An 18,624-nucleotide genomic window follows, 5' to 3' on the forward strand; every position below is an offset into this window, starting at 1 on the left:
GGACAAGTTTCCAAGGCCCACGGGGCTTTCATCTTGACAATGAATGTTCAATCCAATAATAGAGTGATAGAGCTAAGGCTATATACTATGTATACATATGTGCACATGCACACACACATGTACATATATGTGTATGTACACATATGTATATACATAGTATATACATACTATGAAGAATCTCCTTAAATCCTTCAAAACTGACAAAGTCATTAGGGCTAGAAGGGAATTTTGGGATCATTTAATCCAACCTCTCTCTTTTTTTTTTTTTATAGGGGAGAAAGCTGAGGCGAATTGATTTGCCCAAAGACACATAGCTGCTACCAGTTTCAGGGCCAGAACCCAGGTCTCAGCAGGGCAGGGATTGTTTTGCCTTTTTTTCTTGTATCTTTAGTGCTAATAGAATCTCTGTCACATAGTAAGTAAGTGCCTAATCAATGTTTGTTGATGACTTGACTTTCCCCTTCAGTCTTTCAATTGAGCCACGATTAATGACAAAGCATAATTTATTGAGTGGCTACTATATGGTTAGTCCTCTTCTAGGTTCTGTGAGGGATACAAGAGAAGGAGAAGACTTCCTTCTTGCTCTCACAGAACTTGCAGACCTATTGGGGAGTTAACACATGAAGCTAGGATGATGGGAAGAATTCCTTAGCTCTTGAGAAGGAGCATGGCAGGATGGAAATGAGGAGGGTGAATAGACTGGAGTGGGATGGGAAATAACGAAACTGAGGGACAATAGGGATAATATAAGAATGTGTCAATAAGCAACTAGAATTGCAGGATCCAGGGATCAAAGAAATGGATAAGAAAGATAGTTTAAGAAAAGAATTAACAACGCAAAATGTCAGCATTGGAACAGAACTTGGAATTGGGGAAATCTAGTCCAATACGTATTTGAATAATCATCTCCTCTACACCATCTTCAACAGGTAGTAGATCAAGTAGATCTACCATCTACTTGAAGGCTATATTGATGGGAAACCCACTACTTCTTGAAACAACCCTTGCATTCAGTCTATTGAAAAGTTAAGATATTGAAATTTTGCCCATAGTAATACTGTACTTCCCTAAGTAAGCTTTTTTTTTGTTTTGGTCCTGAGTATAGATAACTAGCATATTCACACATGTATACACATATGTCAACCCCTCTCTGGGGCTTCTACAGGAGTTAGAATCTGTAACATCCCCCTCAGCCCTTAATCAGCTGCTTTCTTGTTATTTCTTGAAAAATTCTGATTCACTTCCCATTCACTTCATAAAGTTAGAAACTTTAGTTATATATTCTTGCAGACTACTTTCCAGCCTGTAGAAGTAGCCTATCTTTGTGGTCTGTCCTCACTCAGCAAAAATGAATAGGTAGCAGCATGGTATCGTGGAAAGACTGGGAATTTCTGGGTTTTTATTCTATTTCTGCTACTTACCTAGGGTACGTCACTTCCCCTATCTGGGCATCAGCTTTCTTATTTGTAAAATGAGCCATTTGGACTAAGTGACCTCTAAGGTAATCTTCTTAGTGTTCTATGAGTCTATGAGCACTGTCCTTTCCACAATCTGAGAAATTCTCTAGGGACAAGGATTGTGGGTCCTCCTCCATCTCCTTCTTCTATTTTCCTCCCTCCTAGGAGGAAAATACTCTGTACTAAGCCTAGTACAGAGCTGGACAGACTGCAGATAGACCTTCCAAATGATGTGGTATGAACGATAGTAGAGATTCTAAGGAGCTGAGGAGGGAGTGCATTCTAGGCATGGGAGACAATGGGTACCATTGCGCATGGATAGGACATGGAGCATCATGTGTGAGGGACTGTCAGAAGGACAGTCTGGTTATAACAGAGTGTGTGAAGAGGAAGGATAGACAAGTATTTGCTGATCCTTGACTACAGGCTATGTGAACTGATCACATTTCCCTTGGAGCCTAAAGCCTGATTTTCATTAGGGGCCTCTCTAATTTCTTTTAGGGCTTCTATTGGAAGGGCCTGTCCTAGCTGGCAAGCCTGGCCGAGGGAGCTTTCCAATATTCAAACATCATTTCCTGGCACTGAGAAAACACTATGTGCAATAATGAGGAACTCGGCTTAGGCCTGAGGAACAGTCTGGAAATCTACTAAATAAATACCCCATGCTCCCAACACCTTGCCAACGTCCAAGGAATGTAGGATACAGAGGGGATCCAAAATCCATTTCTTGAGCTGGAAATGGAGGTTTTTATGAGGTTTTAAGCCCAAGTAGGCAAGAATGAGAGGAATGAGAGGACAAGTTGCTTTGGAACAGAGCCTGTGTTTGCCACATCCGTTGTAATTCATATTTCAGCCTGGTCAGCTGTGTCAGGGGGCTATTCTTCTCAGTCTGGTATCCCTGACACCCTGGTGTGAAGGGCAGCCAGGTGTGTCTTGGAAATTTACTGAATACTACCCACTTTTTAAATACATCCTTTCCTCTGTACCTAACCCCTCACAAATTCTCAGTTTAAGAAAGATAGGGAAAAAAAAAGAAAAAAATAACAGAGTAAGTTCCTAAGAAGTTCCACCTTTATTTTAGAAAGAAAGTACAGAAAAACAGCCTCACCATATCAGAACTAAACAGAACCCTGTCTATCACCTAAACCCATTCATCTTATAGAAGTGGAAACTGAAGTAGAGAGAGACAAAATGATTTCCCCAAAGTTACAGAGCTAGTAGGGAGCAGAATCAATTCTCAAACCTAGGATTTCTGGGTATGCTTCTAGTGAATTTTTAATACCACACAATACTGTTTCTCTGTGGCTCAGGGCCCAAATTGTCTGGTAGAAGGAGAGGAGTGGGTATTAGCTGCATTTTACTATCTAGCCTGGTATTGCAGGTTGGGTAGGGGTGGAGTTTTGGTCTACAGAAGGATACAGTGGAAGAGTTGTGGTTTTCATAGCCCTAAAATGATAGAAATGACCTACAGTTTTCCCTCATTTCGACCCTGGGGTTGGTTGGGACATGCCGGGACATCCTTTGAACTGACAACTTCCACCAATTAGTGTACTCACAAAGAGACACATACCGTTTCTTCCTGCCCACTCTGATCCTGCATCCCACCTCAGCAATTAGAGTTTCAGTTCACAAATGCCCCATTGCATTCTGGGATGTATGGCTTCCAACTTGATCACAGGTACATGTGTATAACTTAGGTTGTAAGTTCTTTGAGAATAGCACACATGTGAACTATTTCTTTAGTACCCCCAAATCCTTTCTGCTAAAGTATCTAATATGGGGGTGGGTACATTTTTCTCTTGAATGAATGAATTAATTTAATCAGCACTGATAATAAATATTAGATAAATCTTGATTTATCTCACTTAAATCATTTAATGAATCAAGAAGTTTTTATTAGATACGCACTATTTACCAAGTCCTATGCTAAGTGCTAAAATAAAAATTAAGCAGTCCCTGCCCTCAGAGGGACTGTACTCTAGCAAGGGAGACAATATATAGGTATATGTAGATATGTATATTTATTACACAATTCATATATATATACATATATATATACTTTACACATGCTTTTTATCTATATCATATATTATAAAAGGCACAATTCACTTATAGTAATAAAAATCCTAATATATATATAATTATACAATATAGCATAATTATAACATAATTCTATTACATGTTAATTAGTATATAATTATTATATGATATATAATATATAAAAGCATAATTATATAATATGATAAATATAATTATAAAATAAATTTATAATATAAATATCTATTAAACATATTAGATATATTTATAAACACACACCTATACACTTGTATACATTAACATGTGACTATGGAGGTATATACATACGTGTATATACATGTCAATGATGCACATGAATATAATCTCTATATATACATGCACAATTGTATATGTATATTATATTGATGTTTGCATGTGAAAATACATAATGAAAATGAGAGAATGTAGAGAGAGGGGGATAGTTGGGAAATGTTATTGACTTGAAACAGCTCAAATTGGGGCAGATGGTATCAGCTGCGTTACTGGGTGGTCAAGGAACACCAAGTAACCTTGGAGAGACTTACCAGAGGGACTTCAACCTCAGACCAGGTGATGTTGGGCACTGAAGTGATGGGCTGCACCAGCGTCATGGGGAAGAAGAGGTTGTAGTGGCCTGTGGCTGCCATGTACGTTGACACCGCAATGTTGAATGGGAGTGTGAAGACAGGGAGGTCCCATTTACTGAAGATGGTGCTCAGGGCACTGGAAATAACTGGGCTGAAAAAACCAGTCATTTCGTGAATTATCAAGGCCATCTACAAACTCGTAATAGCTCACATTTCTTGAGTGCTTTAAAGCTTATTGCTTTCTTCACAAGAATTTTATGAGATTGAATTATTATTGTCTTTATTTTACAGATAAGGAAACAGAGGATCAGAGAGATTAAGTCACTTACAGCTATTCCATGTTAGAGCCAGGATTCAAACCTATGCTTCACATTGCCTCATCACCAAATGTGCTCTAAATGAACTTACCTTTATCCCCCCTCCTATCCTTTTGCATGTTTGTTGTTTAGTTGTTTTGGTCATTTTTCAGTCATGTCCCTATTTGGGATTTTCTTGGCAAAGATATTGGAGCAGTTTGCCATTTCCTTCTCATTTTACAGATGAGGAAACTGAGGTCAACAGGGTTAAGTGACTTGCCCACAGTCACACAGCTAGTAAGTGTCCTAGCTCATGTCTCAATGTCTTAGCCCAGTCTAATTCCCTTTATTGCTTTACGTATCATTATAGGAACTCCTCATTTCAAAGACATGAGCGAACTTTCCAGTTAGCTGAAGCTTTTTATGCTTCTGTCGAAACTTTAAAAAAATAAAGTCATCTCAGATGGAAACCTTTCTTCTTAAACAAAAGATGTTGAATGTAACTTTTATTCATGGGAAACAGTTCCTACATTCTGATATAATGCGGGACAGGAGGGGAATAAGCATTTATAAAGCACCTACTATGTGCCAGATGCTTGCTAAGTGCTTTATAAATACTGCCATTTATTATTATTATTATTAAACATTTATATGGTACTTGTACCTGGGATTGTGTTATGGATTTATAATTTTCATCTCATTTGATTCTTACAACAGTCCTGGGAGGTAGGTGTAATTATTCTATTCATTTTAGAAATGATGCTCCATTTTATACCTAAGGAAACTAAGGGGAACAGAGGTTAAGTAACTTGCCCAGGTTCACACAGCTGTTGAGTGTTTGAGTCCAGAATTTAACTCAGGTTTTCCTAACTTCAGCCTTTGCACTCTAGCCATTGTGCGATCTACCTGCCCTTCTCTGCTGCTTCTTCACAGAAGGGACACTCTTTTGGGAGCTCAGCATCCACAATTCATTCTGGTTTGTGTATTCCCAGAGTCTTTAGGTGGTTTAGGGACATGAGGAGCAAGTATAAGACAGAGACCACAGTCTCTAGCTCTTAACATCTTAAACCTCTTGACTTTCTCCTAAGTTACAAGTATACAGCCAGGTGGCACCATAGTGCATAGAGTGCTGGGTTTGAAATAAGGAAGACCCAATTATCTTCATGAGTTCAGATCCAGCCTCAGACACTTACTAGCTGTGTGATCCTGGCCAAGTCACTTAACCCTGTTGACCTCAGTTTCCTCATCTGTAGAATGAGTAAGAGAAGGAAATGGCAAGCCTCTCCAGTGTCTTTGCCAGGAGAATTGCAAAAAGGCCTTACTAAGAGTCAGACACAACTGAAATGACTCAATAACATATATGTACCTCCTATCTTCAACAGTCATCCAAAATGTCTGACTAGACCAAACTAGTATGAATTCCCAAAGGCTGTGCAAGTGGAATATAAACTGTTGGCAGTTTCATCCAAACTCAAAGAGACTCCCCAAACATGAGATTAAATACATGGACTTGATCTGTCATCCAAGGACAAGCTTAGTTATATTTGGAGATACTCATCATCGGATGGTTGGTTATTAGTTAATTAACATATTTGATACCAGAAATCCATAAAATTGTTTCCTCAGGTGTGAAGGGGTGGTGATGTGCATCTGAGAAGGGAAGGCCCCCACAGGTGAAATCATATCTTTTGATGTAGCCCCTGGGGCTATTGTGGCATTAGACCCTTTAGCCCCTGTGCTAAGGGGCTCCAGACCATGTTTTTATAATTCTTGTTCCAGATTTTTATATTTTCCTATCCCCTTCCTCTGTTGTCACCTCTGGTCATGATTTCTAAGTTACTGCCTTTTTTATTTTTACAAGCAATTGTCTAGAGCAGGGCTTCATAAACTTTTTCCACTTATGACCCTTTTTTTGGTCCAAGAAATTTTTATGTGACCCAGAATATATAATCAAACATTTGCCCAATAATAAATTATAAAGAAAATTATTTTAAAACAATTCTTTGGTATTCATATAGTTTTGCCATTTATTAAAGATGAAAGTAAATCTGCATACTAATGAGATGGATATGTTTGTTTATTTTTACATAAAAAATTAAATCTTGGCAGAATATTTGATACTGCAGAATGTAGAGCATCTTCAAAGTTTTTCAGTTCACTGATATTTTGATTTTATAATCAATGCTGCATTCAGAACCAAGTGAAGTCGCATGATGCAACAAGGGCAAATGCTGCCAGAAACACCTCAGATTCATTACTCATTTGATTTTGAATTAAGTTTTGGTCATTGGGCATTCAGAAACCTTTTACTGTTGCCAAATTTTTCCAGCCCCCCCACATTCAGTTACTCAAGACCCACAGTCTAAGAAGCAAGGATCTAGAGTATATGAGGAGGCTTTTGGACGAGTAACTTTAGCATGAACTTTAGCTCTATTTTCTCAGTGCTCAATAGTTTTCCTACCTCCTTTTGTTTTTCATTTATTGAAGCTGCTAAAAAAAAAGTCTGTCTCACCAGCTTGTTCCAGTGTCTAGAATTTTACCAGTAAAATTCATTTTATTGAAATAAACTTTCCTTTTCTAGTTATTTCCTTCTGAAATATAAGCCTCCAATGGAGATAAAATGCAAGAAATCCTTGGCATTTTATTGCCAGGATAAAGTGCATCGTGAAAAACACTGGTGCCTGAAGCAGAGGAAATACTAAAAAAAGGAGATTTGGGGGAACTGACAACTTCATAATTTTGTATAGGGCTGGTCCTAATGGCATGTTCTATTTAGGTCTATTTTTTTCATTTACAAACATTAAGATTTACACAGGTCCCCTTTTTTTGTCACCTTGGATGTGAAAGCCTTTAAGAAGATTCTCACAAAGATCAGTATTCACTACTTTTTTCCTGGGTATGATAAGAAAGCTTTGAAAGGCAAAGTAATTAACTCAGGATATTAAATGTTATAACATATTTTTAAGTGCTTCTAGACAGTTATTAAATACTATTCAAGCCAAGTTAAGCCAATTTATTTTAAAAGCCTCATAAGATGGAAATAAAAGAGATTTCCTTTTTGGAGATATGAAATATAAATTATTCTCCTTGGAACTGACTGGCAGCAGGGACGGTGTGCTGATAAAAGGTACACACTAGACCAGGAGATAGGGATTTTCTAGCTCCTTCCCCTAAATAGCTATGTGGCAAGGGTGAATGACTTCCTTTCTCTGGACTTAAATCCTTATCTGTAAAATGACCTCTTTCAGACTTTGGACTGTCATTCTGATCTCTATTTCATGACTTTGCCTCAGGTTCTGAATTTGTTTAATCCAATGAACTCCTTGACTTGATCTCGGTAGGGATTCTTGTTATCCTTTCGTCTTGTGCCCTTTTCTCATCAGATATGTGGGACCTGGACAACACGTGAAGATCTTTTTGATTCTAATGATCTCTTATTCTATGGTCTTACTTTTATTACTGCCTAGATATAGGGAGCTCTCAATTATCCTGGGGCTAATAATTCCTGTTAGTATGTCAATCTGGGCAGCTAGGTGGCATAGCAGATAGAGTGCCAGGCCTGGAGTCAGAAAGATCTAAGTTCAAATCTGGCCTTTATATGCTAATTAGCTGTGTAATCTTGGGCAAATCACTTTACTCTATTTGCCTCAGTTTCCTCATCTGTAAAATGAGTTGTAGAAGGAAATGGCAGACCACTCCAGTATCTTTGCCAAGAAAACTCCAAATGGGGTCACAAAAAGTTGGACATGACTGAAACAACTGAACAACAACAGTATATCATGGATTGGGCATCTAATTTAGGTCCAGTAGTCTGTTAGGTACAGTGGGCATTCTAAATTAGTAGCCTTTACTGCAAATAAGGACTGTATTAGTGACCAAGTGCCTTAGCCTTATATCTGAGATCCAATCCAGCCTTCGACATTTACTAGCTACGTGACCCTCAACAAGTCACTTAAATTTTGTCTGCCTCAGTTTCATTTGTTGGGTGGGGATAATAATAACACTTTTCAGGGTTGTTGTGAGGATCAAATGAGATAATATTTGCAAAGAGCCCTAAAGTTCCTACTAAATGTTTGTTGACTTAAATTGCTCTAAACAGTCTCTGTCCTGACCATGAAGTGGTTTTCAATTCCCTCTTTTTCACTAGTTTCACAGGACACATTTTTAGGAATAATTAATAGTGACGACAAAAATAATATCTTTTGTTTATAAGCCCAAGAAGTTCAAGCACTTCTACATGTGTTTTCTTCCTTCCTTCCTTCCTCCCTGCCTCTCCCCCTCCCTCCCTCCCTCTCTTTCTCACTCTCTCTCTCGCATGACAACAATTCTGTGAATTATGCAGAGCTCTGCTATCACAATCCCCATTGTAGATGTGAGACAACTGAAAGCTCAGTAAAGTCAGCCTTGTCTAAGGTCACATGGTAAGGCAATGATCTGGTCTGAAACTTTAAGTTGGGCTGATGGACAGCCCTTGAGATTATTTTTATCATTTATTTAGCAACTACTATGAACTCTGCTGAGTGCTTTAAAAATATTATCTCTGCAGATCTTCATAATGATGCTGAGAGGTAGGTGCTGTTAGTATCCTCCTTTTACAGTTGAGGAAACTGAGGCAGACAGAAACTTGCCCAGGGACTCACAGCTAGTAAGTATCTGAGCTTAGATTTGAACTCAGGTCTTCCTGACTCCAGGACCAGTCATCTAAATACCTCTATGTCATACTAGATAACAAATGGAAAAGGCAGCATTTGAACGGATGTTCCTTAACATGAAATCTAGAACTCTTTCTACTCTACTTTTGTATCTTGATGTGGGTACCAATGAATCCTTTATATCTTTTCTATGGGGTGAAATCAAGATTGTGTTATACCCAACTCCATTTGCCATTGAGTTTTGGGGGTGCTGCTACCTACATTTGGGATATCCTAGATCTGAGCTGTGCCATGGATATGTTAGGAGGATTTTGCTGGAGTCATTCTAGGTGGAGAGGATTAGCCAAAGACATAGGGCCTGGTTTGGGTAAGCTGAGAGTACTGTTGTGAGGAGTAGAGTTAAGGAGGTGGATGTGACTACTATACCTTACCCACTTAGTAACGCTATTTCAAGCAGAATACTTGTGTGAAACAAACTTCCATTCACTATTACCTTGTGCTGACTTGTGTTGACCACCTCCAGACTTAGGCCTGCTGTTCTGGCTTCCGTTTCATGTCTTTCACCCTCTGAGTTTGTTAAATCCACTTTATTCTTTGGTTTGACCTTGGCATGATGTCCTCAATACCCTTTTGTATCATTGAGTAACCTGCACCTATGTCACACCAGTTACGTTCAAATTGTTATTATCTGTCTCTTATCACTGGTACATATGTTGGTTTCATCCCCATGGAGGCTGGGGACCTAAGCAAAGGAAATATCCCTTACCTAAGAATGAACAGGTCGAGGTTCTCTGTCTCAGACCTCAGGGGGGATCTATGGGCCAAGGGAATGAGTTTTCCTTACCATGTCATGGAGGTAAAGGTAACTGGAAATAGAAGCCACCAATAGTAGTCAAGTTTCTCTGAAAAGACAGCCATCAGTAGTCCCACCAGGATACCGTTGTACCCATGTAGTCCTGAGGCAATGGCAGACCTTTGGGACAAATTATAATAATTAACACTAATGATAACTAGCTTTTACAATGTGCTTTATCCTCACAACACCTGGGGAGGTGGATACGATTATTATTTCAGTTCTGTAGATGAGGAAAGTGAAGTAGACAAAGATTAACTGATTTCGTCCAGGATCATACAAAGTTAAATGTCTAAAGCTGGATTTGAACTCAGATTGTCTTCCTTAAAGCAGGTCCAGTTCTCTAACCCCTGCACCACCTAACCTTGAAATTGGATACACTTGGAGCTCTGAAATCTTTCTTTTCCATTGATCAGTCTAATATTGATTAACCTTGTTTTCATTTTAAACTTTTTAATAAATATTGAGCTGAATTGCTCCAACATTTCTTTAACTTTCTAGTTTTCACTACGCCTACAGGACAAATTTCAGCATAATTACTGGTGACGAGGATAATAACTACTTGCATTAATAGAGCACTTTTACGTATGTCACTTTATTTTCCATTCTTATCAAAGTCCTCTGACTTAGGCAAGTAAAATGACTGAACTGAGTCAATCTAGAAAACTCACAGAGCACCCAGCTCTCTTCTAGATAATAATAGCTAATATTTATATAATGCTTACTATGTGTAAATGATTTATAGTTATTATCTCATTTGATCTTCACAACAACCTTGGGAGGTGGTATCTCTATTTTACAGATGGGGAAACTAAGGCAGAGGTAAACTATCTTGCTTATTTCCTTTGTTCCAGGTCTGGTGCTCTATCCCTTCTACCACCTAGCTGCCCCATTTGTTTAACATTCAGCCATTTTTGTTTATTATGAGTTTGCTTTCTGTTTCTGTATTATTTTGGGGCTGCTTCTCTCTTCTCTACTTCTTTCATCCACCTAAACATCATGTTGCCAGTATATAGGACACTGAACCCTAGCATGGAAGATGAGTATGTCTGAATGCATTCCCAAGTTAAATATGAATGTTTGGGGATTATTGGAAGAGTGAGGGCTATTTGTACCTTTACTTCCTAGTATTCATATGGATAAATTCACTGCACATGAATACAAATGTATCATCTCAATATTATGATGAGGAAGAAGGACAGAAGTTTGGTAGACTCTAAGTTACCAAATGCTAGATGGTACAATGGGTAGAGAGCTAGGTTGGGAGTCAGAATTATCTGAGAACAAATCTAGCTTCAGATGTGATTCTGGGCAAGTCACTTAACTTGCCTCAATTTCCTCAACTGTAAAATAGGAATAATAACAGTACCCAACTCCCATGTTTGTTGTGACAAGATAATATTTGTAAAGTGCTTAGCACAGTGCCTGGCATATAACAAGTGATTAGTAATTGCTTATTCCCTTCCCAGTCCTAAGTCTGAATCCATTGTCTTTATGTCCAGTTTGAGGATCCTGATTCCCCCCTCCTCCACCAGCTTTAAAGAATATATTCTCTTCAAAATCTTTTTTAATAAAGACTATATTCTTAATTATCCTAGTAACTTTGGGCAGTGTTGTCCTTGGAGAGATACTGGTCTAGGGCATGTTCCATTTGTGTTTCACTTCTTAGGAAAAATGTCTGTACAATGTTTATTACAAAAATGTCAGAAGTTGGCAATAACTTCATTCAAGTTACATTTTGCAGATGTTTTTGCCTTTAATATTCTTGCCCCCACTAATTCCACTTCTATAAAATCACTTCCCCAAGAAGGTGCTTGCTATTCCTAGAAATCTATTGCCTGTGCCCTGGCTAACACACAAGAAGTATAAGTCGTGGGTGTTTGGGAGGTGAGTTTGGTGTGGGGATTTCCCTAGGAGGAAATGAGTCACTGGACCACTGGGCCCCAGGGAAACTAGCACTTCTGATTTTTCAGAGTTTTGGGGGTGATTATCCCTAGAAACTTGGTCTATTGGCCTGCCATATTGAAATTTCTCTAGGCTACTTTTGGGTGGTTATCTAATCCAATTATATAATGAAGCTGTTACTTATTGATAATGATAAGGACATATCCTTAGATATATCAGATGGGGTCTAGAATTTTGCTACTTCCAGTATAGGACTAGTTATTGGCAAATCAATCGGGGGCCTGCTATGGGTTCAGAACCAGAGTGAGGCAGGATTTTTACTCTCAGGGTAGGATAGGATAACTGAAGAGAGGAGACAGAGACCCTTGATGCAATTGGGGACAATTTAATGCTAAAATCTGTGGCATTAAGTAAAAATGACAGGGAAACTCAGAGAGGGTTCAGGAAAGTCTACAGGAAAAAAATGAGACTTGAAACACAGAGAAAAGTTAGAAAAGGGGTGAGGGGTGGGAAGAAAATGTTTCATAAAGGGGTAGCTGAATGAGCAAAAGTTATGGAGGTAGAAATATACATGCAGACTGGGGGGGGGGCGGACAGCTGAATGTAGGAGGAATGATAGGACACAGGAATTAGAGCAGCTATAGAGGATGGAGCTATAGAGACTTCATTGCTGGTAAAAGTATAGATTGGGAACATGCCCCTGTATCCTTGATAATTTATCTGTTGCAAAATTCCAACTCTGAACTATTCCCACCACTCTGCCCCAACTCATCTACTGCTAAATAGAGCTGGAGGAAATCATACTATTGGAATATGCTACAAATGTACGTTTTATCTAAACTAAACTGGTCCACCACTGAAGTAAAAGCAATTTTTTAACCCTTTTCTAATTGATTCCTATCCTACCTTCCCCAGAATTTATTGCCAAAACTTTTCTTCTCTCCTTAAGTCTTTCACATCTTTCCCCCACCCTCCAGCTGAGGATACCCCTTTCTTACTGAGAAAATTGAACACCCCTTTTCATCTCAAAACTCCTTGTCATCATCCCCCATCTTCTTATTTCTTCCAGTCTCTGATAATGGAAATGACCCTTCTTGCCAAAGCCAACTTTACTATATGTCCTCCTGATCCTCTCTTTTCCATAAAATTTCACCCCCAACAATCCTTCCTCCCTATATTTTCCTCTCCTTCCTTCAGTCTATCCAATCCAATCAGCCCCTAAGTATGAGTTCCTTTCAGTAATTCCTACTGCCTTCATATCTTGCTCATATCATGCTCATATCTTCTCCCTATCTTAAAAAAAACAAACCAAAAAAATTACACTAGACTCTACCATACTCACAAGCTATTATCCTATATAACTTTCCCCTTTCTCAGCCAAAATGAAACTTTTAGTTGCATCTATTTTCTTATTTCTCATTCTTCAACATTTTTCATTCTGACCTCTGATTTCATCATTAAACTGAAATTTCTCTTTCTGTAGATACCAACAGTCTCTTAAATACTAAATCTGATGATCTTTTCTCAGTCCTTATTTTGAGCTCTTTGTTGCAGTGGACATGGTTGATTAGTCTCTCCTCTCTGGGTTTTCATGAAATTAACCTCCTAACCTGTCTGATTCTTCCTTCTCAGTCATTTATTTTTATTTTTATTTTTAGCTTATTCATATTATATACCTTAATAGCATATATTTCCCAAGGTTCTTATTCTGAGGATATTTTTATATTCTCTTGTAGTCATATATACTTTTTCAACAGCCTATCTCTTACTAATCTCATTAACTACCTTAGATTTGTTTTCTCTGTGCAGATGACTTATGAATCTATGTATCTAGCTTTTGACTCTCTCTTGTAATCCAGCCAGGAAATGCTTTTTCAGAAATTTCAAAGTGAATAGCATGGAAACAACTCAACATGTTCAAAATAAGACCCACAATCTTTTCCCCCAAATCCCATTCCCCTCATCTGAATTTCATTATTTTTGCTAAGGTCACCATTGGTTTTGCAGTCTCCCTAGGTTCATAATTTCAACATTACTTTTCCTCATTCTCCCTCATGACTGACTCCCTTCTCCATACACAAGTGGTCACTATCTTAGTTCATCATTTCTCATTTGTGCTATTCCAATGTCCTCCAAACTGGTTTCCCCACCTCAAGTTTCTTCCCATCCCAATTCATCCTGTATACAGCTGCCAACGTGAATTTCTTTAAGCCTAGATCTGCTATGTCACTACTCTGCTCAATAAAGTTGATTGGTTCCCTATTGCCCTTAGAATAAAATATAAACTTTTTACAACCCAGCTTATCATTGTGTCTCCATGATATATAACTCCCCTTTCCACACTATGTTATTCAGATAAAATGGCCTTCTCTCTGCTCCTCAAAGATGGTCCTTCATCTCCTATTTCTGTGTCTTTGTGCTGGCCATTCCTCATGCCAGGAATATGTTTTGCTCATCTCTACCTCATAGAATCCTTCCCTTTTTAAAGATGTAGCTCAAGAATCACCTTCAACATGAAGCCTTTCTTGAGTCCCTCAGGGTCAAGAGGACCATAGCCTTCTTTTCCTAACCATCTTTTACTTAATCATTTTGTATTTATTTGAATTTTGTTCTGTACAAACTTATGTTATTCCAATAGAAGGTAAACACTCCAAGAGTAGGGATTATTTATTTATTTTTATCTGTCTATCTATCTGTCTGTCTGTCTATTCAATCATCTGTTTATTTAGTCTTTGAGTCCCTAGTACCTAGTGGAGTGACTTGACTGATTTATGCCAAGCATGGAGAGAAGAAGGCTTGTGTCTAAGAACTGGGCACAGATGATGAAACACTTGGTACTAACATATTCCCAGCACTTAGTCCAATGCCTGGCTACAGTGTGGTGTAGTGGCAAAAGCACTCTAGAATAAGAGGAAATAGATTCAAATCCGGATTCTATGACTTTCTACCAGTTTGACATTGAGAAAGTCACTCATCTTTTCTGACAGTTTCCTTATCTGGAAAATGAAGGGGGTGAGGGGTGGGGAAACTGTGATTTTTTGGGTCATTGGGTATGACTTTTTGATTGAGTTCAAGTTTTACAGAACAAATCTTTTTATTAAGGGGATTTGTTCTGCGAAGTTTGGATTTCAAGAGCTGCATTTAAGGACTTAGAGGGCCACATGTAGCCTTGAGACTACAGGTTCTCTAACCCTGGAAATAGTCACTAGATAATCTCCCCAGGGCCCTCCTAGCACTCGATCCTGTGATGACATGTTCCCTCCTAGGGATAAGGTCCATGGCCAGAGTCTTTTGCCTGTAGTAAAATCTTCAGTAAAGAACCTTCTATCATATTGGATTCAATCTATTTTGCTCTACAGCAGAGGTGTCAGACACGCAGACCTCTGACTGCATATGGACCACAACACTCCCAAGTGTCACCTGAACCAGACTAAAATGTAATTGGGAAATATTTAACAAAATAAATAAAAATACAATAAAGCAGATGATTTGGTTGAGTTGTTTCAATTATGTCTGACTCTTTGTGATTCCATTTGGGGTTTTATTAGCAGAGATGCTAGAGTGGTTTGCCATTTCTTACTCCAGCTCATTTTATGGATGAGGAAACTGAGGTGAACAGGGTTAAGTGACTTACCCAGTATCGGATAGTAAATATCTGAGGTTAGATTTGAACTCAGGAAGATGAGTCTTCCTGATTCTGAGCCCAGCACTATAGTGATACCTAGCTGCCCTTAAACAGATGTTACATTTTAAAACTAAGTCAGGGATTCTTATGTACAGATTAGTGGCCTCTGTCTTTATTTGAATTTGATACCATCCTATAGGAAATGCTTCCCCTATCAGGGAAGATGTTGACCCTGTGGCATACAAAATGAGAATGGCAGTGGCGGCCCCTTTTAAAAATTAGGGTTAGGGCCCTAGAGTCATTTCTCCATGGAGCTGCGTCTATGGAATCTAAGACATCAGACACACCTGATGGTTCTGGAAACCTTAGTTACAACACAACTGATCCTGAAACCTCATGTTTCAGCTTCACTGACTCCCTACTACTTCTGGTTAGACAAAAAAGGACCTCTGGTTCATTGCATGTTCCTTTTCCCCACCCTGACAACAGATCCTCCCTCCACCCCCCCGACACAGGCTGCCTGCTCTCATCAGGAAAGTTCCCTAACTGTTTCCACAGACCACGCACATGCCTTCATTCTCAGCACTCTGCTTTCTTGATGTTGTTCCTCTTTCCCTTCCTGGAATGACCGCCCTATTCTTTCTACTTTTCATAGTAGCTCATGTTTATAAGTTTAGAAAGCATTTTCCTCACAGTTACCTAGTGGGATAGGTAATACATGTGCTATGATTCTTACTTTAAATATGGGGGAAATTAGGCTTATGTCCCAAGGTCCCATAGCTAATAGGTTTCAGAACTGGGATTTGAACTTGAGTCTCCTGACTAAAAGACCCCCTACCCAGTCTCTCAATGAGCCAGCTCACTTCCCCTTCTCTCACACATTCTAGCCCTATTCAGCACTCTATAGCACCTATTGCCTAATTAATACTTGGCTATATTTTATTGTTCACTATTTCTCATGCTAGCATTTTTTTAAGCTGGCTAGACTAAAAAAGAAGCTCTTTGAAGGCAGGCCTTTATGTCTTATAAGTCTGTATTCTTCCACAATTCTTAGCACAGTATGGGCCATCTAGGACTTGTTCAATAAACACTTTATTCGTTACACATGGTCAGGTGTCAAGTAAAATATATATCCCTTCCCTCTTGTCCAGCCAGCCACAGGACCTACCTGTCTTGATTCAAGGCAAGGGCAGTCAAAGTTGAAACCACAGCACCCAGGCCTCCAGTGATTGTCCACCAGGGATTCTGGATGAGGAGTCCAATGAAGATGATGATTCCACTGACTGGGTTATTTACAAACATCACCTGTGCTGTTCCCCTTAGGACCCAGTCGATGAACTGGACAGCCAGTGGCTTATCTGAAAGAGATCCATATGGCCAAGGTTCTGAGGTTGACCTCTTATTTCCCTCTATAGTTACATATCCCTGCTACTGGAAGCTGAGCTGAGTACAGCCAATTCACAAACCTATCAAGTGTTTTCCTTATGAGTTTTACTTTCCTCAAGTGTAAAATAGGGATAACAATACCTGTGCTACCTACCTTATAAAGTTATTGTGAGTAAAGAATTTTGTAAATCTCAAAGCCCTATAGAAGTGCTAGTCAAAACTATTATGAATGCTACCTCATCAGGTCTTGGGGGAAATATAGCGTAGCATTTTATCTATAGGGAGTCAAGTCTTGAATTTCTAGTCATAGGCTCAGTTGATGGAGATATCCTATGGACATTTCAAGGACATTATTGGAACAATGCTAGGGGAAGAAAGAAAATATATTTTTCTCTGCAGTACTGTATATAACTTAATTGTGAGGTAGGATTTGGGCAAGAAAGAAAGTCACCTGGAGGGAATAGAGTGTTGGATAGAGAATTAAATGGGAAAAAAATCTGCTTTACCCAAGGAGGGAAATCAGCATTGTTCTAGGGCTGCAGCGAAGTCAAACAGGTGCCCTAATGAAAATCAGCAGGGTCGAAAGACAGAAGGACACTCTGAACTACCTGCTGGTTTGATTTTCAAGGCAGTCTCAAATAGAGAATTTGAGTGTAGAATTTGCTAGGAGTGTAATATGGGCTCTAGAATATATTTGCTGTACCAGATACTTGTTTTCCTTTAACTGAGAAAGTTGGGAATGAGGGAGAAGATGGAGAACACAGGGAAGGGGTAAGATTCCATGAAAATATGAACCAAAAATAATTGTAACTAAATGATTAGCATCATGCTGGTTTAGCCTAAAAAAGACTTAAAAAAACAAGTAAGCAAATGTTGACTAGATCACACACGTTTATAGAAGGGATAATCTAGTGAAACTAGTGATGCATTCTCAGAATAATATAATTATTAAAATGTATAAAATAGAATACATAGAATTACAAAATAAAGTAATTATATTGAAATACAGTTATCCAAATATATATACTTAATGGAAAGTTCACAAACCTGTGGTTAAAAAGCTTTCAAGTAGATGGAAGTTAAGGTACTTACTAATCCATAATTTCACATAATTAAGGAGTGTCTATATAGATTTATAGAACCATGGAGGGTTAAAGCTAGAAAGAATTGTAAGAGTTTAAGTCCAATGGAGAAACTGAAGTTCAGAGAGGTACATTTGTCTAAGGTTGCACAGAGAGTTAGTGGACTAAACCAAGCATAAATCTCAAGTCACCCAACTACACAAGAGTTTAATGGAAAGGAAGATGATAAATCATAAGTTCCAAGGTCCAAGGATTCTTAAGATGCAGTGAGAGATCAGATAGCAATGCTTGGAATTTGAAGGGAGTAATGGTAGGGTAAGTGGTAAGGTATGATGGTCCTCCATCTTACAAGAAGGATTGTAGTTGGTAACTCCTGACTCTTTCAAGCAATGGATAGGTGGGAACAGGAGCACACTACCTAAGTGACCTTAGGCAAATCATTTCCCTTCTCTGAGGCTGTTTTCTCAACAGTAAAGTGAAGGAGGTTAGACTAGGTAATCATTAAGCTACCTTCCAACTCTAAATTTATGATTTTATAATCTTCAGATATGATCACTGATAAAACTATACTGGACCTACATAATTCCAAAGTTTGTAGGATGCATCATTCACCTACCTATTTTTCCCCAAAGCTAGTGTGTCTGTCTGTCTATGTGTGGTGGTGGGAGAGGGAGGTGATGAAGATAACATCTGTGATTGTCTGCTGGTGCTGGAAGAAAGAGATCA

At 38.6% G+C, this 18,624-nt stretch overlaps 1 protein-coding gene across 11 annotated transcripts in view; it reads right to left on the bottom strand.

Moving 5' to 3' along the window:
* Positions 1–18,624, bottom strand: part of SLC14A2 (solute carrier family 14 member 2) — a 691,185-nt gene that overhangs the window by 49,548 nt on the left and 623,013 nt on the right. For all 11 annotated transcript variants that reach the window (XM_072605236.1, XM_072605235.1, XM_072605239.1 and 8 more), the window contains 3 exons: positions 16,599–16,788; positions 9,892–10,020; positions 4,058–4,250 (listed from right to left, as the gene is read on the bottom strand). In XM_072605236.1, the coding sequence (XP_072461337.1) occupies positions 4,058–4,250; positions 9,892–10,020; positions 16,599–16,788 (512 nt within the window). The remainder of the gene's footprint in view (positions 1–4,057; positions 4,251–9,891; positions 10,021–16,598; positions 16,789–18,624) is intronic.

The sequence above is a fragment of the Notamacropus eugenii genome, chromosome 4 (genome assembly GCF_028372415.1).
Source record: "Notamacropus eugenii isolate mMacEug1 chromosome 4, mMacEug1.pri_v2, whole genome shotgun sequence".
In the NCBI taxonomy this organism is placed as follows: Eukaryota; Metazoa; Chordata; class Mammalia; order Diprotodontia; family Macropodidae; genus Notamacropus; species Notamacropus eugenii.